The sequence below is a fragment of the Podarcis vaucheri genome (genome assembly GCF_965113315.1).
Source record: "Podarcis vaucheri genome assembly, chromosome: 14".
NCBI classification, from domain to species: Eukaryota; Metazoa; Chordata; class Lepidosauria; order Squamata; family Lacertidae; genus Podarcis; species Podarcis vaucheri.
Genome location: NC_138752.1, coordinates 29,815,472 through 29,837,689, shown reverse-complemented (window position 1 = coordinate 29,837,689; position 22,218 = coordinate 29,815,472). Strand labels below are relative to the sequence as shown.

General features: G+C 49.2%; 2 protein-coding genes across 5 annotated transcripts in view; both read left to right on the top strand.

Annotated features, from left to right (window-relative positions):
- The first annotated feature begins 1,454 nt into the window (after positions 1 to 1,454).
- Positions 1,455 to 13,456, top strand: LOC309518837 (uncharacterized protein). 3 transcript variants are annotated; one of them, XM_082199373.1, is made up of 9 exons: positions 1,455 to 2,002; positions 2,770 to 2,865; positions 4,283 to 4,406; positions 5,054 to 5,241; positions 5,575 to 5,723; positions 6,541 to 6,718; positions 7,201 to 7,315; positions 8,356 to 8,440; positions 9,559 to 13,456. In XM_082199373.1, the coding sequence occupies exons 2-9, from the start codon at positions 2,784 to 2,786 to the stop codon at positions 10,030 to 10,032; spliced, it is 1,395 nt and encodes a 464-aa protein (XP_082055499.1). In that variant the 5' UTR covers positions 1,455 to 2,002; positions 2,770 to 2,783; the 3' UTR covers positions 10,033 to 13,456. The 3 variants fall into 3 exon arrangements, with proteins under 3 accessions (XP_082055499.1, XP_082055498.1, XP_082055497.1); XM_082199372.1 differs by lacking the exons at positions 1,455 to 2,002; positions 2,770 to 2,865; positions 4,283 to 4,406 and having other exon boundaries at positions 4,417 to 5,241; positions 6,544 to 6,718; XM_082199371.1 differs by lacking the exons at positions 1,455 to 2,002; positions 2,770 to 2,865; positions 4,283 to 4,406 and having other exon boundaries at positions 4,417 to 5,241.
- Positions 13,457 to 14,065: 609 nt separating this feature from the next.
- Positions 14,066 to 22,218, top strand: part of PDPK1 (3-phosphoinositide dependent protein kinase 1) — a 41,992-nt gene continuing 33,839 nt past the window's right edge. The window contains exons 1-6 of one of the 2 annotated variants that reach the window (XM_082199369.1): positions 14,066 to 14,221; positions 18,122 to 18,376; positions 19,205 to 19,247; positions 19,459 to 19,596; positions 20,801 to 20,945; positions 21,701 to 21,798. In XM_082199369.1, the coding sequence (XP_082055495.1) occupies positions 14,198 to 14,221; positions 18,122 to 18,376; positions 19,205 to 19,247; positions 19,459 to 19,596; positions 20,801 to 20,945; positions 21,701 to 21,798 (703 nt within the window). In that variant the 5' untranslated portion in view covers positions 14,066 to 14,197. The remainder of the gene's footprint in view (positions 14,222 to 18,121; positions 18,377 to 19,204; positions 19,248 to 19,458; positions 19,597 to 20,800; positions 20,946 to 21,700; positions 21,799 to 22,218) is intronic. The other variant, XM_082199367.1, reaches the window with a different exon arrangement.

Below are 22,218 nucleotides of genomic sequence, written 5' to 3'. Positions count from 1 at the left end.
CCCTTCAGATGCCTGTTGCCCAGGGAGACCTTCAAGACAATATAGTCCGGAAGGCAGTTCCAAAGCGAAGGGACCACTGGATCAAGCTTTTCCTGTGTGCCCTGGAGTGGCCCAGTGAGCCCAGCTGCTTCCAGGCATCTCTTGGCCCCCCCAACCACAACATACCATAATTTCCACTCTCCCTCTGCTGGCCATCTTCTTTCCCCTCCGAAGGGCTTGGCTGCCTGGGCCTAAATTTCCTCCAGGAGGCAGAAGCAGTCAAGAAATCCCCTGCTGCTGAGCTGGGCTGCAGCTTCTGCTGCACTGGCCTTTCCCGGGCTGACAGAGTGGGATCCTTTCACCGGGGACTGATGTCCACAGCCATGTACCTTGCCTCAAGCCGCCTGGCATCCCCCACTGACCTGGACTAACACTTGTCAGTGGAGGCCACCTGACGCAGCCTCCCCACCCCTGTTGCCAGAGAAAAGGCAGGGGCCCTTTCCTGCCGCAACACCTCCCTCCCTGGCATACACCCAAGGTCATCTTTCTTCATCCTGAAAGACTCTCCTGCCTTGGGAGGATGCAAGAGGTGCAACCTGCTTGAAACTGCTATGGATGTCTGGAGCAGAGGAGCTGGACACTGCTGGGCTCTGCTCTAGAAGAGAGTGGGGTGGATTTGCAAACCGGTATCCCTGCCAGGGCATCTGGGCTGCAGGAATTTCAGGGGAAGTAGTCCCTGTTGGGTTCTGGTCACCCCATGGACCTATAGCTAACAAGGAAGAGTTGATTTAACAGGGCAGCCTGACAGGGAACCTTGTGTGTGTGCTGCAAAAGCACAGGGTCCCTGCAGGACAAGAGGACGCCCAGGCAGCTGCACTTGCCAGTTCAAGGGTTGCAGCTGCGCAGCTTCAGCTGTCTGTCTGTGAGCTTTCCTTCCTTCCTTCCTTCCTTCCTTCCTTCCTTCCTTCCTTCCCTGAGAGCCCCTTTGCCTGGCCACAACCCCTTTGGGCTACTTCTTTTCCACCTGACTGGGTGGAATTTAGACACATTTTAAAAAACACAGTGAAAATGCTTTTTTTTAAAAGCATTTTGAAAAATATATTGAATCTGCCATAAGCTCACCATCACCATCTAGTGTACAATGTGTATAATGCACTTCAAATACACTTAAAACATTATATTTGCAGCTATACAGCTGAGTCCTGGAGTCTTCACTGGTGCTCTTTCTCCCTTTCCAGGCTGCAAGGATGGCTCTGGATGGCTCCCTCCTTTCTCCAGGGAGACAGCCTTCCTCTGTGGGCACGACCGGCCCAATATATTCAACTGCCTGCCTGTGGCAAAGAAGGAAAGATGGGACACCCCCCCCCCCATCCCATGTACAGAAGACGACTGGACTGGCAGCTGACTCTTAATTCAGCCGTCCACATCATACTTGACACAGCAGACCAGATCCAATTTTCTGGACAGATCACGCAGCAACAGGGGAATGGCTTGGAGGAGGGAGAAGGGCTTTAGATGAAAATGTAGGGGCTGCTGCCCCACCCCAGCATCTGCCACCTGAGGCAATTGCCTCAGTTTGCTTAATGGTTGGGCCAACCCTGTTTTGGGATCAGAAGCACAGGTGTCTCCATAACCTCCTTACATGAGGTAGCAAAAATGTAGGGCAAAAAACAAGGTTCAGGTAGGTTTCAGGCACATGGCTCATGCCTGGGGACCCACAGGGTTGATGCCTCAAAACCCCTCAAATTCGGTTTGACAATCTTAGAGACAATCTCCATAGCCTGCCAAACTTATCGCCAACATCTGCCTCAATAGAAAAGAGACCTCCTCCTGCCTGGTAAACAAACTGTTCTTTCTAATCAGCCCAGGGGCCAAGACGGAGCAAATTGCCACTGGAGCAGCTCCAGGAGAAGAAGAGCCACAGAGTCCATCTGCAGCCACAGATTCTTTCCATTGCTTTCGGAACAGCTTTTCTGCCTCCCACGAAATCCATCCAGAGAGAGAGACCCCAAAGGAGCTCCGGGTAAGAGTCACATGGGGTCTGGTCAAGGCACAGAGGAGGGCATACATAATTTATAATTCATATAATAGTTGTGATCAATGGGGCTTCCTTTCATGTAAGCATCCATGAGATTTCAGCCTGGGTGGTATAAGAATTCCCGCCCTCCAAATTATTGGGAGTCCTTTGGGTCCTTTTGAGGCTCTGTTGCAGGGCAGATAGAGATGCAATTATAACATATAGATATAATTACTGTACTTTTCTGTGTGTAAGACTAGGTTTTTTTACTTTAAAATAGGGTTAAAAATCTGGGGGCGTCTTATACACGGATAGTGCATGTGCCCATTTTCTAAATTTGAAGTCCCCCAAAGTTGAGGGTGTCTTATACATGGGGGCATCGTATACACGAAAAAATACGGTATATTATATCAATTATATAATATAGATAGATGTAGATATACAGCAAGTCCCCATAATAACTGTGATGGCTGTAGCTGTTAAGGAATGTTCTATAAGGAGGGGGGTCTGCATCCCCCCACGTTCACCACTGTCCTGCATAACACACAGCAACAACAGCTTTCCATGGTAAAGAGGTAGGTGAAACAGCTCTTCTGAATCCATCCTGTCTCCCTCCCTGGGGCTTGGCATGCCATGTGCAGGATGAGCTTCTTGGTCCCATTGCCACAGAGAGTCCTTAGCGCCTCACCATCAGAAGTCACTTTCCATCTGCAGGGAGAAGAGCTGGCTTAGCAGTGGCTTGACAGGGCCCCTTCTGTCCTTCTGTTTTCTAGGAGTCCTTCTGGCCATGGGGGAAGGCTGTCGGACCACCTGCCTGTTGCAGGTGCTCCTCTTCCCTCTCTTTGCGGCTGAGGAAATGCAGCAAACAGGTAGGTGGGGGGAGCGGTTCTTGGCCACCAAATGGACCCACAGAGAATGGGATGTACATCTGAGGACCTGTGACCAGAGCGGAGCCCAAGAGGCACTACAAGGTCTCTCAGGACATCTCCTGCTCTCAATGCTTGTGAATGTGTTAGGGTTTAACTTAAAAGCAGTTGGGGTGGGGGACAGGGGTTCAATTTTGTCCAGAAAAGCAGCGTTGAAGGAGGGGGTAGTGTCTTTAACTCTCCACCTCAACAGGCCATTTTCCAGATTAAAATGCTGCTGTTCACCCTATTGTAGGGCAGGGAGACATATCCAGACCCATCTCTGGGCTTCTTTCCTGGCTTTGGACCCTTTGAGGAAGGAGGGAGGTCCCTAGGGTCTTTGCTGTTTTCTTTACAGAGTCCCCTTTCTACATTTGTTTAGATTTTTGATGTAATATATGTATTCCTCCTTTCCAACCACACGTGTTGAGCTCAAAGCGATTCACAATAATCTCAGTAGCTTTAAGAAATAACAAACAATGCAATCACTGTACAGTCAAACCTCTGTTGTCAAACATAATCCATTCCGGAAGACAGTTCGACTTCTGAAATGTTCGACAACTGAGGATCAAAGAGCAGTCAGCAAAGTCAATGGAGAAAAATGGGGGGGGGGGAATTCCCCAGAAGCTGTTTGGCTTCCAAAAATTGTTTGAAACCGGAGCAGTTACTTTCAGGTTTTCGGCATTCAGGAGCCGAAACGTTCGATAACGGAGGTGTTCAGGAACCAAGGTTTGACTGTAATATCACAGTAGCGTACGACAAAACAAATTCATCAAGATGATTTAATAAAGTAATTAAAAATATCAGAATGACCTGCTGAGCACAAGCCCTGTACTAGTTGACACCCTCTCTCTGAGAAGGGGCTTTTTCTTCATCCAGTGTAGTGGAGAGGGCATGCTCAGACACGAGTGAAAGCAGGAGGTTGCAGAAGAAAACACAAGGGCATAGCAGCTTGTCCACTGAAATCCCCAAATCAGGTCTCTCCTCCAGAAACCTCCCAGCAACCCAGAGGGGCAGATTGCTCCTTTCATCTTCTGCTCAAGGCAGGAATGCTTCTTAATGTTGGCTGCTGGAAACCAGAGTTTGGAGGAGTGCTGCTTATGGGCTTCTTCGCTTTGGAACATTTAGTTGGCCACTGTGAGAACCAGAGGCTGAACTAGATGAACCACTGGCTCCATCCAGCTGCAGGGCTCTCTTTGTGTTCTTATGCTCTTGTCCCCAAAGCATCTGCAACCTCTTCTCTTCTTCCCAGTGCCACCTCATGGCACAATTGGAATAAACGCAAGCCAAATTTCAGGAGGGAGGGCGGGAGTGGTGCTGGACTGATGAGGGTGCGGCTGGCTTCTGAACCCCTTCCCCCCTTTTCTCTGTCTCCTGGCAGGGCTCTCCAACAACAGTGTACGATGCCTGAACAATTATGGGCTGCAGGGCCGCAGGGTGAATTGCACATGGCACCGCCGTGACGAGATCCTGGGAGAGGGACCCTTCCACCTCAATTTCTCTGAGTAAGGGCAGGGACACCAAGCCCTGGTCCCTGCTGGGGTGACTGAGGGCTGGCAGGAGCCAGATTTCTTGCAGGGTGGTTCTGGGTTCCTGGACAGTGTAGCTCTCATCTGTGGTTGCAAGCTGTGGGGAAAAGAAGATGCCTGCACAGTCCAGGGGATGTTGGTGATTGATGGGTTTCAGGAGCCAGAGAGCAGACTTCCCAGGACTTTGGCTGGAGCATAAGGGGCAAAAAGCAACAGCCACAGCAGGGTATATCTTCTTGGGAGAAAATGCCCAGGGTGCTAGGCACAACCACAGAGTCAAAGGCTGCTCTGCCCAATACCACGCCCATCCCAGCCCCCAGAGGTTTGTCTGAGTCTCTTCCCTGGTGGCACCTCCAGGCAATTTCTCCAAGGTGCACCATTAGATTTTCAGGTTGCATGGAAACAAAACCCTGTCCCTTCCTCCTTTCGTCCCTTTCGGACACACAGTCAGACACTTCGATCAGGAAGTTCAGGTATGTGAGTGTTGTGATAGGAGTTACTCTCCATATGCTCAGAGGCATTCTCTCCTTCTCTCGTGGCGGCCGGCCACATTCCCCCAGCCATGCTTCATGCTGGGCAGCCACCCCAAAGAAGGACCTTCTGCCCCCTCTCCTGTTTTGCAGCCTCCTCGGTCTCAACAGTGACCTCATCTGCCATCTCTCTGAGGAGGCCCTGGACCAGTTCAGCTGCTCTGCGAATAGTGAAGAGGGCGAGTTCACAGAGAACGATGAGTACAGCGTCTCCTTGTATGCCTCCTCCTCCTCCGGAAACGGACTCATCGTCTTTGCGATGTATGAGCCCAGGCTGCACAGTGAGTCTTCTTGCATGTGAAGGGACTGACTCAAACTTCTCCAGGACGGGAGAGTGGCCATGGTTGAAGGCAAGGGTCCTTGTGTCCTCCAGCTGTTGGGGACAGTCTGTTTGCCCCCAGCCTTTTTCCTCCCCTCCACCTCTCTTTCTGAGCTTTTTCCAGCCCTGGACATCCTGGTGAGCCCTGCTGAGTTCTCCCTGAGCAGCAGCAGCAGCAGCAGCAGCTCCCTGGAGGATGTCCCAGGAGCGCACACATACACACTGTGTTGCTTTTGGGTGGGGCGTCTTCTTGGTTCCCAGCAGCACCTCCTCTCTGTTCTCCATCTCTTTCCAGTCAAATGTGAGCCACCGTTTGACCTGCAGAGCAACATGAGTTCCAGCAAGTGCTGGATGCAGTGGAGGAGGCCAGAGGCCTATGAAGAAATTTTCTTGGATGACTGGCAATGGGAACTGGCATTCAAGACCACAGAAGCACCCTGGGAGGTAAGAGACCACTGAAATGGGCTGAGAGCAGGAGGCATTTTGCCACCTCTTGCCTTCTCAAGGATCATGATGCCCTGGAGGATAGGATACAGGAGGAGTCTTGGCTGACACACAGCACAGAGACGTCTGGTCAAGGTTTGCACACTGACGTGGATGGCAAATGGCTAAGCAGCAGAGATATCTACAACTGAGAAAATGCGGTTGGATGGAAGCACAAGCAAACCTTGAGTGTGAACAAGCTGTTAGCGGTATAAGGTCTCCACCCGGAAGCCCCCATCTCCTTCTGGCATTTGCTATGACTTACAGGGCCTGCCCAACTGAATTCTGTCTAATGGGATCATTGCTTGTGCTCTGATCCTTCACAGCAGGCACAGAACAAGGTCTAGGTCAACAAAGAAATGCGGGTGGCGGGTGGCACTGTGGGTTAAACCACAGAGCCTAGGGCTTGCCGATCAGAAGGTTGGCGGTTCAAATCCCCGCGACGGGGCGAGCTCCCATTGTTTGGTCCCTGCTTCTGCCAACCTAGCAGTTCAAAAACATATCAAAGTGCAAGTAGATAAAGAGGTACCATTCCGGCGGGAAGTTAAACGGCATTTCCGTGCACTGCTCTGGTTTGCCAGAAGCAGCTTAGTCATGCTGACCACATGACCTGGAAGCTGTATGCCAGCTCCCTCGGCCAGTAAAGCGAGATGAGCACTGCAACCCCAGAGTCGTCCGCGACTGGACCTAATGGTCAGGGGTCCCTTTACCTTTTACAGGGCCTGCCCAACTGAATTCTGTCTAATGGGATCATTGCTTGTGCTCCAATCCTTCACAGCAGGCACAGAACAAGGTCTGGGTCAACAAAGAAACATGGGTGGAAATTGAGGGCTTCGAGTTTGATTCTGGCGTAGAGTATGTGGCAAGAATTCGCTGCAAAACTCCAGATGTGAATACGCACTACAGAAGCCAGTGGAGTCCGTGGAGCGCCACCACCAAGTGGAAAGCCCCCCCAGGTCTGGTACAAAGCTGTGCTGCATTTGATGTGCCACACACCCAGGTCCACACACACACACACAAATTCCACTTCTCTTGCTTGCACTCATTTGTGTCATAGGTTTTGTTTTTCTTATGCTCAAAGGCAAGTTACAACTCACAAAACAAAGTACCAACAAAGCCCCCCACATTAAAAAAAACAGGATCACATCTCTTGGGGGGAAAGAAGGTCTTTGGTGTTCCTCCGAACTAGTCAGGTGAGCTTCTCAAGAAACAGATTTTAAAAATCTGCCTTCCTGGGCAAGACACAGACTCTCTGCAGCTACCAGTTTCATCCCCCAAAGATTTATTTAGTATTTTACTGGAGCTGAATATATCCCACACACCACACAGGCTGAATAAGCTCTTGGTGAGATGTGTGTCTGCTTGTTTGCCGTTCCAAAGTGAAACCCACAAAAAGGGTTTCTCCACTGTACTGATGTGCTGATGATTCAATCCTCAGGCAATGGATGGCAGCAGCATCGGGAGTCCCACCTCCTGAAGCATGTGTTCAACCTGCTCTTTCTCTGCCTGGGCATCCTGCTGTTCCTGCTCCTGGTACTCACAATCTTCTGGAGGTATATCACTTACTCATTCATTCATTCATTTCGCCTGGAGATGTTGAATACAGGCAGCCAGGAGGGCCCGGGCACCAATATTTGTGTTTTGTTCATTGCATGAGGTCAGAGAAGGAGTTGGGGTCTCTGGCCCAGGGCTTTGCTACCCTGGGTTGCACTCCCTCGCGCCCACACAATGTGCCTAGTGCATGCACAAGCACAGAAAATAGAGACACAGCAAAGGGAAGCTTTTGTGGTTCTCACAGCAGGAAAGGGGTATCTGTCACATAAAAGGCACACAGACTACAGTATATCTATCTCCTTCTCCCCTGCCCTGAAGTGGGAACTGGCTCTCAGATTGGGTGTGGCTGATGCTCAGCCTTTTGCGTGCATGGAGGCACCACTTCCTTCAGTTGTGTGAACACCTGCCTTTCTAGGGCATATGCATACAACCAGACTCTACTCTCCAGCTCCAAATTGGCTCAGCAGGTGGGCAGGAGGTTGCCTGTGCTTTCTCTTTTCCTCACTGGGGTTGACATGCACCAAGGAGGTGGAATAGGGGCGTGCAATGCTTCTGCAGGAGGAGGAGACAATTATTTGTATACCACCAGCATCCAGGGAGGATGGACTGTGGGAGGCTGGAGGAAGAGAAGGGGTGTTTTCCCATGGGCTGTGAAATATACTCAGAGTCGCAAAGTGATTTCATGCTCTTTATTCAGCAGGAGGAAATGAATGAAAGTCCCCTCAGAGTATCTGCTTATATACATTATTTACACAATGGGCTGCACATGATTGGCTAATTCCGGAATTCTACTGTAAGCCAATCAGGTTGTGGATTCACTTCTATCTGCAGCATGATTGGGTGGTTCCTGCCGACCAATCATACTGCTGCATTGTTCTAAGACCAATCAGACTGCTGCATTCTGAATCCTATTGTTCTAGGACCAATCAGACTGCTGCATTTTGAATTCTATTGTTCTAGGACCAATCAGACTGCTGCAGTTTGGATCCTATTCAACTCAGTACTGTATATAACAGGCTGTGGTTCTGTCTTTCCACAGGTCCAAGGGCCATTGCAGCGCAAACATCCCCAGCCCAGCAGCTTATTTCCAGCCCCTTTATCTCTCACACAGTGGGGATTTCAAGGTAACAACCATGATCTCTGGAGCAGCCACATTGAACCTAATGATGGCTGAGTACCAAGCTGGGGAGGGTGGGGTGTAATTCTCAGGCTGCCATGGAGAAGTGGGCCTCCCATCCTTTCAGAAGAGAAGGGGGTTTCAGCTGCAGAGATGGCTTCCTGGGCAAGGTTTTGGTATTGCCACCTGGGAGTCTTCCTGGTCCCTCTCGGGTAGTGGTGGGAGATGTGGGTGACAGGCTGGCAGCTTTGTGGCCTAGGCAGGACCTGGCCTCCTCACCTGAAGGCAGGTTGTAAACTGCTTAGAGAATTCTTTGGGATGATGATGATGATGATGATGATAATGATAATAATAATAATAATTTAATAATAATAATTTTATTATTTGTACCCCACCCATCTGACTGGGTTCCCTAGCCAGTCTGAGTAGCTTCCAGCATATATAAAAACATAATAAAACATTAAACATTAAAAACTTCCCTATGCAGGGCTGCTTTCAGATGTCTTCTAAAGGTTTTATAGTTACTTACTGTATCTCCTTGACATCTGATGGGAGGGCGTTCCACAGGGTGGATGCCACTACTGAGAAAGCATTTCCTAGTTCCCTATAACCTCACTTCTCACAGTGAGGGAACCGCTGAAGGCCCTCAGCGCTAGATTTCAGTGTCCAGGTTGAACAATGGGAGTGGAGACACTCCAGGTATAGAGGGCCAAGGCCGCTTAGAGCTTTAAAGGTCAGCACCAACACTTTGATTTTTGTTTGGAAACCTACTGGGAGCCAATATAGGTATTTCAGGACCAGTGCGTATGGTCCCAGCGCCTGCCCCCAGTCACCAGTCCAGCTGCTGCATTATGGATTAGTTGTAGTTTCCGAAATGTAGTTTTGGAAATCCGAAGCAGCGCATAATTCACGTAAATAAAAGAAACTAATCTCAACCAACCAAGTTCTCCAGGTGTCTAGGGATGGACATAGACACACACCCTGCAAGTAGCAAGAAGCCCAAGAAGAGGTGCACACTGACTCCAGCAGTAGCCGAGGGGGCAGCAGGATCATGCTCATGCTGGCTTCTGGCATGGAAAGCCATTCCAGGTGGGGAACCTGAGGCTATTTTCTGTTCTCTTCCAGCGCTGGGCTGGCCTGGCAGAAAAGAGCGGTGGCAACGAGGACAAGGAGATGCCCTGGGACCACAGCAAGGGGGGTGATGAGGATAAAGCCCCCCCAGCAGGCATTTCCCGGCTTTCCTTCTGCCAGCCGCTGCCAGAGGATGAGGCCCTGTCCAAAGAGAGCAGTTGCCCCCTGCCTGAGATGCCAGACTATCAATATATGGCCAGCAAACAGAGAGGCCTCGAGGGAGACCTGAAACAGCTGCAGCCTGAAGCAGAGGCACCCCTTCCCTCTGGGGAAACAGAGCAGGAGAGCTCTTCTTCTTTGCCATGCGAGTGGGGCTTCACCTTCCAAGAACAGGGCCCACTGGAGACGGAGACACCCGTCCTCCTCCTCCTCTTTGGCAGCAATGATTACTGCGCCTTGGGAGGTGGCCACAGCCAGCTAGGCTCCAGGCCTGCTGCTGAGCAGCTGCTGCAGAGCATCTCAGCATAGGGGCCGGGCCAGGCTGCAAAGGACACCCCCCCCAGGCTGTTCTGGGCCCCACTAGCCATGTCTGACCCCCACCCACAGATCAAGGCGAGCCCTGTTGCCCTGACCATGGCTGGGCTGATGTCTCGATGGATGGATATTTCCCCAGTGGGGCTGGACAAAAGACTGTCAGTGTGACTTGATGGCTAGGGCTCTCTCTTGTCTGGCCTTGGAAGGGGGCATTCCTGGAAGAAAGGAGGCAGAGGAGCATTTGGGAGCTGTGTTGCAGTGGGAGACTCAGAGCTGATAGTTGGAGTATGTGCAGCTGGGTTGGCAGGGGGTAGTACAGTGTTGGAGAGCAGATGCAATAACCACAACACGGTGGCTTCCTCACTTGAGGTGCCTGCTTCTTTCCAGTGAGTTCTGCTTGCAACTGCAATAAAGTCACACTCAGAACAGATGCCCTTTGCGTTCTCTGTTCCCTGTCCCCCACCAGAACCCTGCAGTGCTGCTGCTGCCACCCCTTGGGAAAGGTGATGGAGTGGTGACTCACAGGCCCAGCCTTCCTGGGCATCTGAGGTTGCTGGGCCTGGTAGCTGCCACCCACAACAAAAGTCAAGAAGATCAAGGAGCCAGGGAGGGTTGAGCTGTATCCTTGAAACAGCTCTTGGTGCAGTTTCTTGTATTGCAGAGGGGGTTTAATATCTGCAAATCCACCAGAGAATTCAGGCATCCAACAGATTTCATTGGTCTCCGAAGGCTGACCATCTCAAGTTCCTCTGGCACTGCAGCATGCAGTAGCTGCTTTCAGCCCAAACCTCACCAGGGAATGCTCTGTCGGTGATGATGGATTCACAATAAGCCCCCCCTCCCCACTTACAGTGTGTGAAGCCCATCCCCAGCCATATGTGCTGGCCCAGTGATGTGCCGAGACAGCTTCATGGTTATCATATGGGCCATGAAGTCCTAGGCTGGCCCATCTGAGGCAGCCTCAGCATGGACATTGAAGCTGCCCAAACTGCCATGAAGGGATTCTCCAACACCACATTCAAGACTACCTCCGTCAGCTCGGCTCCATTCCCATGGAGGTCAGAGGAAAAGCACTCTCCCCACCCTCACCAAATTGCTATTGATCAGGTATGAGGAACTGGTTAGTCTTGGCCTTGTCTTTCCCAGGTGGGAGGGGTTTTACAACAGACACTATTAGCCTAAATTAGATTGTGTTGCCTCCAGTCCTCCAGTGTGAGAGTGGCCAACTGCAAACTCAAAATGACCCAAGCTGGGGCTGTTTATCGTCCATGACTGCTGCCAGGAAGGATGTTTTATTATCTGTGCGGTGCAGCAGCAGTGGCAGCAGCAACACACATCTCTGCAGACTTCTTCCATGCTGCTGTGAGGAGGGAGGGCAGCAATCAGTAGATCAGTGCTGAAAGCACCCCCCCACACACACACACACATGATAATCTTGCCTCAGGCAAATGCAAGCAGCATCATGCAAGTCTTTTGCTGGAGGTTGGGGGAGAGGGAGAGGGCCGACCAGCCTTTGGCAACTGTGCTTCCTTTCTCTTAGACCTTCTTCATTCTGCTCAATAACTCTTCCCAAGTTGGGAGGCAAGGAAAGTAGTAGGAGGGTGAGATACTGAGACATTTCTAACCCAAAGAATGCCAAACACCTTCTCCGCACCTTAGGCCAGCACCTTGCAGCCTTGAGCTGATGCCTGCCTCACTCAACCCCATCCCTTCCTGGCATGTGATGCAGCCACAGATGCTAATCAGTTCCAATCAGAGCTCTACTCAGAAGCTCCGATCTGCTCTGCTCAGCATTTTCAAGAAAGATATGTTCAAATCTCATGCAAAGATCTAAGCTGGTTAATTGTTTTGAAAGTACATCCCAGGCTATCTCATGAGTGCAGACATCCGTAGACTAGAGCCCCATACCCTCTGGGGCCAGAAAACCAAAAGGCATAAAAGGCCAGAAAACCAGTTAGATGTTCTCTTGCCATGAGTTGAGATGGCTGAGTTGAGAGTTGAATCAATGGCTTCCAGGTTCACACCCTCAGGACCTGTGTTCTATCACTAGACCCTCAGCTATAGTGAAATGCGACCATCTTTCAGCCCTGTACCACCCTACATCACCTATGCTCTTTCACTGCATGGATGAAGCCCACAGAGAACAGGGTGGCATAGTTTCAGCACAGGATGTGTGTGGGCGGGGGGAGAGGGTCAGGCATTCACATCCAAAGAGAAAGGAAATGGCTGGCCATCATTGTTATCAAACTTTATTTCCTGGTGAAAGAGTGCCCCCTTCCCTCAAGAAACTGCCAGAAACTGAATGTTTTCTACATCTTCACTTTAGTTTGGAGTCTGGCACAAGAGCTGTGTTTGTGGCTTTGACAATGAGGCCCACTTGGAAATCCAACTAGAGAACCTCTTGAATCCACTTTTGACATCCCATTCCCCACAAAGTGCCTTCAGTGAACCTCTTTTGAATGTGGGATGACTATTCCTTGAAGTTACAAATGCATCCAGTAAGCAGCTCATACAAAAAGGCGACACCTGCTGGTAGTACATTCTTGAAATTACAGAAGTTTAAAGGAAGTAACTGTTTGTGTCTGGTTCCTGCCTGCCTCCATACCCATTATATGGCCTTTTAATGCTGGTGAGCAGAGAAAGAAGCTGAGGAGAAAGAAGTGGCTCTCCACTCCAACCTATTCCATATGCTCTCCTATTGGATCACTGCTGGGATGGCCAGTGGGTATATGCTTATGAATAGCACCAGCTGCTAGAAACTGCAGGTGGGCTGGTACACCAGGATCATGCTTGAGAACTTTGCTTTGGGGCATCCGATTGGCTTTTGTGAACACAGGAGACTGGGCTAGATGGATCATATATCTAATCTGACAGCCAGGCTCTTCTCTTCAGAGTTCCCCCTCCAGTACAGGAGAAAGGGTATTTTCAGGAGTGCCCCTCCCAAGGAGGCCCACTTGGCATTACCACTGCCATTTGGGGGGGGGGGGGTTGCCAGGCCAAGACTGTTCTTGATTCCCAGACATTTGATGGTTGAGGTCTCTCTTCTGCTGGCAGGTGGTGTTTGCTGAACTGTTATGTCAAGGCTGTTTTGTTGTTTAAAATTTTCAATACCTTACATGATTGTCTTCAGTTGGTATGTATTCTGTTTACTAGCTTTCCAAACACGTGTGTCGGCTGCAGTGTGTGTGTTGCGCAAACAGTCCCCGCGCTGCTCCCGGGGCTGGAAAGGGTTTAGTTAAACCTTCGGTTTGCTAGTAAAACTGAATGACTGTGTTGCAAAATGATGCATGACTAAAAAGTGTGTCACCAACATGAAATGTTTGGAAACCCCTGCTGTATACTTTTCCTGTAATGATATAAATAGCAATCAGATCTTTGTGGAATGAGGTGATGAAATAAATATTACAGTATCTTGTTATATCTGATGCTTTCTATTGGTGCAAGTAGCCCTGAGAATATTTATATTGAAGGGTGGTGGACTCGGGGGCTCTTGCACTATCTTTGTGAGCATAAGAGCAGCGACAGCAGCAGGAGGGTCTCATTGCTGCTGAGGCAGGAAGAGAGCAGACGGAGAAGTCGAGTCCCGGGCCTGGAAGCCTCTTCGCCGCCCTCCGCCTTCCCGAGCTCCAGCCGAGTCAATGGGAGGAAGGAAGCCAGCAAGCCAGCTGGCTCCGGGTCATCCGCGGGAGGCGTCCCCAGGCAGCCTCTCTACCGAACAGCTCTCCCCCTTCGGTTTGCCACCGTCGAAAGAGGGGAGTAGTGCATCACGGGAAACGGCGGTTGGAGGCGAACCAGAGGCGTTGTGGGTAAAGCGAGTGGGCGTGGCGCATTGCTTCACTCCCGCTTCCCGCGGAGCCGGCTGGTCAGCTGACCTGCTGCTCTTTCTACTCGCCCCCCGCACTCCGCCCGGCTTCTTTGGCGCAAGCGCAAGACAGTCTCGCGTGAGCCGACGAGACGTGGCTGAGTGCCTCGGCGCCCATCCAGTGCTGAAGGGAGGCGGACGGAAGTCCCGCCCTCCCCTAGCGGAAGAGGGCATTGTTGTGGCCGACGTCATTCACGGAGGACGCGGGCGTCCCATTGGGTCGGACTCTCTGGTTGGAGCGCGGCCGAGTCGTTCGCTCGCTCGGAGGGCGGGCAGACGGACGAGCAGCCCGCGCCCATGGCCAGCACCGGCAGCCCCCTGGTAAGCTCCGCGCGGGAGCCGGCGGGGAAGGGGCGAGGGGAGGAGAGGAGCGGCCGCTTGGCCTGCGCTGCCTTCCGGGAGGCCGCGGCGCGAGCGGGACCTCTGGCGGAGAGAAGGTGGGGTTCGCCGCTCCCCGACCCCGGGTCTCCTCTTGGCCAGGGGCTCTGCAGGCGCCTCGGGGTCAGCCTGGGATCCTGGCCGGAGAGGGGCGGGGCCCAGGCTACAGCACGGAAGCGAAAGCTGCGGAGGAGCCGGCCGGGCCCTGACCTCCCCCCCCCCCCGGTGTTTGGCCTCCCGTCGTCTTACCTGGACAAGCAGGCAGGCCTCGGCCAGAGCCTGCCTTGTTTTGCGTAGCGGCGCGGGATCCCTGTGAAGTGAGTGCCCCACTTAGGCGGAGAGGGGCGCGCCCATTTGCCCTCGGAATTCCACCTCCTTCCCCCGCCGGCAACGGAGAGGGCAGCTCGTCTTCCGGTGTGCATTGGGTGTTGGCGCCTCCGACTGTCGCGGGCGATACGGAGGTTGCGATTTCGGCTACATTCCGGGCTTACCATTAGCGATAGAGCAGTGTGTCGCCTTGGCCCACCGTTTTGGGGGCCCTGCTAGTCCTGAGGGATTGAAAAGCTGAATCTTCCAGTGGTCAAAGAAAATTCTTATATATTAGTTAAGGAGCAATTCTGTAAGGCAGACGTCATGCAAAGGATGCCCAGTTGATTTACAGCTGAGGTGAGATCTAATATGCTCAATCCTTAGGAAGTGCTGATGTAGAGCGAATTTTTTCTTTTTTCAATATATGTGTAGCTTTTGATGCTTGTTGTCAGAGGTGTTCATTTTCAGCCTGTTCTACTTCAAAATTGTTTCACATCCTGATTTAAAGTTCTTGAGTAATTGCCATTCTTCCCAGTAGTTTCATTGACACAGTTGGCCACTGTCATGGCTGTTTCTAGTGTCATTTAGTAAAAAGTGCCCATTGTTCTGTGGCACCAACTCCAACCTATTCCCACTTACTTACAAATACATATCAGCTGGTGAAAACTGGCACAGGACAGGCAGCTACCCAGTCCTCACATTATTGTCACATGTGTTTGAGGAAGTGTAGATGTTCCCATATGACCTCTTGTTATCAGCAGAATTAAAAATGCAAATGCCAGCCATGAGTACATATGCCATAGGAGGCATAGAAGACTCCACAATGTATTGAATCAAATCAATGACTCATCCAACCAATAATTCCCTGAGCTGGGCAACAGTAGTTCAGTCTGAATGGAGCAGAGCCTGACATTTTTATACATGCAAACCACAAGTTCTGTAACACTTATGGCCTTTTCTGCAGAATTGTGTAACTTTATGCCACCATCAGATTTCAAACAGGTGTGCCTGTGTCCTTTGCACTTTCATCAGCTTACTTGACTTTTCTTAGTACTGTAGAATGACTTAAATGTGAAAATGATTCCAGATTTCTTGTGCAGTTTGTGTGTGCCTAGCATCATGTATTGTGTGCAAACAGTGTACACTTGCTTATCCTGTGTTCCCCAGAGATAGGCAGATGTAACACCATCCTTGATCAAACTTCCTGAGCCTGATACCCTCCACATATTTTTATTACAATTCCCGTTAGCAGCCCCCAGCATGGCTGTGCTGAAATCATAGTCCAAGGCATCAGAAGGGCACCAGGTTGAGGAAGGCTGTCTTAGCTTCTTGGATTTTAGCATCCCACATGATGGGGCTTCTGCATCCAGGGATGGCTCTGCCTTGAAATTTGTAGGCCCTGTTCACAACCTGTTAAGTTCCATACTGAAGAAGCTCCATTGTAAATATTGCCAGGGCATGGATTATATATGTCTTTGCAAGTAATTATCAGGGGGCAGTTTGCCTGCTCTTTGCTGTGAGCATAAAATACTGTACTTGCCAAAATGTTATCATTCTGCTACAAAACAAACTTGCATTTCACTGGTGATCCTAGACTTCTCAAGGCTGGATGTAATCAGTGGCGGCAGCAGCGTAACTGTATACCATCTGTCTGGCTACAGAACTCATTACCTGGGCAAGTCAACCACATGCTGTGACTCCTGAGAGAGCCGGAGGTTCTTTATTTATTATGTTTATTTTTAATTATCTGCTATGTATATTTTCTCTTGGAACACAATTGTTCTAAATATAAAGCATCATAAAATAATCATCCCATTAAAATCACATTAAACCTCTTAAAACTAAACAAAACAGTTAAAACAGAAGTGATTAATAAAAGCAACTGTAGTTAATTAAAAGCAGTTAGCTTCATGCCATATTGATGCTTTTTTATCTGTGGTTTATTGCTGATATATACCCTTTGACACAATGAAAATAATGGACTGGACTCAAAATTCAGGTGGGGGTTGAAACCAGCATAAAATTTCAGTTGCTGGGTAAGTGTAACAAGGGTGTGTGCATTTTAAAAATCATGTTAGAAGTAATAAGCTACAGAAGTAGAGGAACTGTTATCAAGGCAATAGTATTTCTATTCTATGTGTCAGCAGGATTTTTATAACACTTTCAAACCTACGCATACCTGGCCTGGGTACTTTTCTTTGGCATTGGCAAGAGCAAGTGGGACATAGTAAGGCAGCCATGAAAGTCATGGCCCATTACAAGTTAGCTCATTTATTCAGTCTGGAACACTATTTTTACTCTGAAACTGGATTCATACCTAGATGGCAGACCTTGATAAGCTGTTCAGAGGAAATTGAAATGGCGATGTCAAATGGATAGGAATGTTTCAGCCAGTCTGATGTGGAAACTTGGGTTTTCTGAGGAGTCTTGACATCTTATAAACCTCTCACCTGAAGAAATAGCAACACTGAAGGAAGGAAAGAATTAATCATTCATTTAATTTCCTTAAAGTTAAGAGTCTAAAGGAAAGTCTGAAAGTTGAACTTGTTGATAATGAAAAGCTTCCTGATATAAATGGGGAATCTGCTTGACTTTGGATATTTGAATACCTCTCAATGTAAACAATACTGAATTAGATGGACCAATTAGCCTGACTTGGTATCAGTAGTTTCCTGTGTTTCGATGAAAAAACAGGCACCAACAATCAGTGAAGCACAATTCCATACATTCACTATAGCAGTCCTCAATATGCTAAGCTTCCAGTCAAAAACATTTACTGTTTCTTATAATTATTATTAGAATGTAGTTTGGAGGCTACTATTCTACGGTAAGATGACAGAATGACCAGAGGTCCTAGGAGCACATTGTAATAAAATAGTGGAGGAATTGTAAGTTAGTAGGTAATGTACCTGCTTTTCATGCAGAGGGTCCCATCTTGAGTCTCTGGTGTCTTTGGTTATGTAAAGATATTTTAAAGCCATGAATTGCAGAATTATTATTTCATTTGAGTAAGCTGCTCTTTTCACTAGTTTGCGTGTCAAATATTAAAACGCCAAATGGTTTCAGACTGTTTCAGTTTCTGTCTAGCTAATTGGATGTGTGTGTTAGACTTACCAAGTTCTTCAGGCAGCTTCCAAACTTTGTGGGTTGGATTCCTTTAGCCTTCAGATCTCTGAAGACCTGCTGTGATCTGAAAGACTTTGGCTTTTATAGATTCAAGTATAGGCTGGGACCTTAGGGTAAAGGGTGTGTAATTAGTAATAGTAATTATTTGTGAAGCAGTAAGGTGGCAACTCTTGACTCTTGAAATTCAGGTCATGAGGTGGCCATTTTTGTGTGTTTTGTACATGCTTGATCTATGGAATCACAGCAATGTAGCATAGCTGCCATGATCACCGGTAGGTGCCTGTAGCCCCCCCTTTTTGTGGGGAGCAGCACTCCTGAACTTCGGCATATTTCCGACTTGTATACGGGGATGTGTGGCTAATAGATTGCAAGCTGCAGCATCATGTACATTCTTTCTCTTTCCTTCAGTACGATGCTGTTCCAATCCAGTCCAGCGTGGTTTTATGTTCCTGCCCATCACCATCAATGGTGAGGAACCAGGCAGATCCCAGCCCTTCACCTGTTGCTGCTTCCTGTGGCAGCAGGCAGGGACTGAGCATGGAGGGCACAACGGCTGAGCCAAGGGGGAGTGAAAAATCCTTGCAGCAACCTCCACAGCCTCGAAAGAAACGCCCAGAGGACTTTAACTTTGTCAAGATTCTGGGCGAAGGGTCTTTCTCAACAGTGAGTATCTACTGCAACTGTGGGTTCTGGGAGTGTCATGGCAGAAGCCAGCCATTTGGCCTTTGTGTATCATTCAGACAGTTCTCTCCCCTCCCCTCCCCTCCCCTCCCCTCCCCTCCCCTCCCCACTTAGCATTCTCTAAGGAAAGCACTTTGCCCACCCGCTTGCCCGGAGGAAGGTTCTACTTGGCTCTGCAGGAGGTCAGAGAAATAATGTTCACAGCTGTTGACTGTTCTGGTGCTTTTTGTCCTCTTGTGGCCCCTGCAGTCTCACACCAGACTTTTAGTGAGATGAGGTTACCACCTCTGTCTGTCCTCATTGAACCCCTGCTGTTGTGCACATGTTCCATTGGCAGGTTTTGACTCTCCACCCCTGTGATGTGTCATTGCTTGCTATAGCTGCCCCCCCCCCAAAATCAAAAACAAAAAACCTCTTGGGTACCTTAGGATTCCTGGATTTTAGGACTTCTTACAAAATGATGGTTTGCCTCTTCCCTTCTGGACATATAGGGCCAGATTCAACTAACCAAGCACACTAGCAAAGGCCAGTGCAGTGACTCCCACTCCCCCACCCCCCAGAAAAAAATCTGCCCTAGGAAGTTGGGAGAACTGCCAGAACTGTTCCTACATGTTGTCTTTAGGGAGTGCTGGGAATGTGTATGAGACTGGCTGATGTAACTGGTGTGGATAGAGCAATGGTCCCTTGGGGGCCTGGGCTCCAATGGGTGGAATTCCCCCTTTCCACTCACCCCCTCAGTAGGTTGGAGACCTTTTGTGGGATCTTAGTTGCGTGCAAAACATAAGGCAGTTCTTATTTCCCATTTAACAGGTCTTCTTGGCCAGAGAATTGTCTACCTCCAGAGAATATGCCAGTGAGTAACCCTTTCTTCATTAGGGTGTGGATTTTAGATGGATGATGTCCTGTCCTCATAATGGAGCCAAAGGAAGTCTAGGTTACGCCTGCTGCTGCTTTTGTGGGAAGCTGCTTTCTAAGTGTAGCTTCATAGTCAAGCAGAGCAGATGAGTTTGCAGCTTCACTGTGTATTTCCCAAGTGTGTTGTAACTTATTTGTCTTTTTAAAAGTTAAAATTCTGGAGAAGCGCCACATCATAAAAGAGGGCAAGGTGCCGTGCGTGAATAGGGAGAAAGATATCATGTCTTGCCTGGATCACCCTTTCTTTGTCAATCTCTACTTCACCTTTCAGGATGATGAGAAGCTCTGTATCCTTCTGGATGGAAATGTTTCATGGTGATATTTGTTGGGATAATGTGTGTGGGGAAAAAGAACCATGTTTCTTCATTTGCTAACCCAGTGATGTTTTCAGAATAGGTGTACCAGAATTCTTAGGCAGGATACAAATGTGAAAAATCTTGTAAACCTGGCAGAGGACGAGTCTTGCCTCCCCATGGGTATGACAGTGCCTTAAGGCACCCCACTCAGCCCCCCTCTCCCACTTTTTATGTTTTAATTTATATTTACATTTTTTTTGTTTGATGAGATTGCCTAGTTTTTGTGGTGGGAGGAAGTTTGTTGTTGTTTTTACTGTGTTTTATTTGTCTCTAGGTGTCTGTGCTTTGCCTTTTAGGTGTATGGGGCTGTTTCTGAATACCACCAGTTTTTCCTCTGTGGAATGTGTATTTGGTGGTGTCCACAAGTTTCTTTTATCTCCAAATGTGCCCCTTGTCCCAAAATGGTTGGAGACTAAGTTAACCGCTGTACCGTATTGGCCCAAATATAAGCTGCACACTTAAAATTCAAGGTTTATTTACAGGTGTTGGTGCCAGCCACCCCCTGTTCAGGGCGGTAGTGCCAGAAGGCAGGCACGGAGCATGCTCGGAGCTGAGCGCCAGCACCGGCTTGTGTAGCTGGTTGGCGGTATGCGTGCTCCCTAGCTGCTTGGCGGGGGGGAGCGTGCGCAGGCTAACCAGCTAGTGAGTGTGCGCACCGCCAACCAGCTGGGAGGCTGCGCATGCTCCCTAGCTGCTTGGCAGGGGGCGGGGGAGTGGCGTGCCCGCCTCCCTGCTGGTTGGTGGTGCGAATGCTCCACCCCCACCGCCAACCAGCTGGGAGGTGGGCGTGCCACTCCACCCCGTCAAACAGCTAGGGAGTGCACGCCGCCAACTAGCTGGGAGGCGCACCCCCCCCCCCCGCCAAACACACGCTCCCCAGCTGCTTTCAGCAGCATAAGGTAAAAAAAAAAACTCCAATATAAGCTGCATTTTAACTTTTCAGGGTCCGAAATTGGGGGGAAAGGGCGGCTTATATTCGGGCCAATACTGTAAATCTTTGGCTGTGTGCAGAGTCCAGCCTTCTTTTTCCAAGCATATCGCCACCTATCCCTTCTAACATTGCCCCAGATTATCTGCCTTTGTGTTTTAGGGTCCAGAGATTCACAGTATAAATTATCCTTAACTTAGGATTCAGATTTTGGTCTTAGCTATGCCAAAAATGGAGAGCTTCTAAAGTACATCCGGAAGATTGGCTCATTTGATGAGACATGTACTAGGTTTTATACTGCTGAAATTGTGTCTGCATTAGAGTACTTGCACGGAAAGGGAATCATTCACAGGTAATGTAATGAATTCAAATCCATCTATTCTTGGTTCTTGTTGCTGTTGTCATAGTTACCGTTTGTTGCCCTCCTGATAGATTTCTCCTGGTGGCTCAAAACTCAAAAGTTCCCATAGCAAGCAAGCAGTGTCTTAGGTACCTTTGTTGAGACTTCCTGGCTTTCCTGCATTCCTCACCTGTGGCGACACCAGCCTAGTTAATTTGGCACAATGCATTGGCTGCCTTGGAGTACAAAGTATCCAGATGGGGATTTTGGACAGTTGAAATCTCTCTCTCTCTCTCTCTGTCGCCTTTTGCCTTGGGTTTTTTTTTTTTTTTTTTTTGTAGAGGAGAGGGACGTCCCATTCTGCCAGGTCGCTAGCAGAGTAAATGTAGCGCCTCTTCCATACTCTTTGCCTGCCTGCAGCAGAAGGCAGAAGAGAAGAACTCAGCATGATCTAACATTCAGATCTGCTCCATGTCCCCCTGCTGCCTAGTCCCCTCCTACTCATTTGGGAAGCAGCTCCCAATACCAGGCAGAGGAGCAGGTAGGAATCTACTTCAAACCTACCAGAACAGGCAGAGACAGTAAAGGCCAAAGGACAGGCTTAATTTCCTAGATAGCTGCTGTTACTTTAGAAGCCTGGGGGAGAATCAGCTTTCCATGGTTAGGGCATTACATTGACAACTCGGGATTTCCCCAGGGGACACAAATTGTTGGTGATGACATGACTCTATGCATGCATGGCTCATTCCCAGCTGTGCCTTTTGCAGGGACCTGAAGCCAGAGAACATTTTGCTCAGCGGAGACATGCACATTCAGATTACAGACTTTGGGACAGCAAAAGTATTGTCTGCAGACAGCAAGCGAGGTGAGTGCAATTTCTCAACCTGTCAACGACTAAAGCAACCTTCTGCAGTTTCAAATTCCTTAAAACTGACCACAGTATCCAATGCTACGTCTCAATGGGGTTTATGACGGTTCTTTACTGAGTAAAGGTAAGATGGCTATACCGCAGGAGATGACATCAGAGAGGGAACCTGCGGGGTTACTAAAATGGGGCAGCTGAAATCAGGTGATAGTGGGGTGCCCATGGGGTGAAATACTGCTTAGTAATGCTTAGTGTTGAGGGGGCGGGGAGTGTTTGAAAAACAATAGTCATTATGTAATATTGGATGCCTACAAATATAGTTAAATAAAAGCTGATGAAATTTGAATTGCACAACAAAAGTGAAAGCATTGTTCCAAATGAACACATCCAAGCCTTCATGAGGACCTTGTAAGGACATTT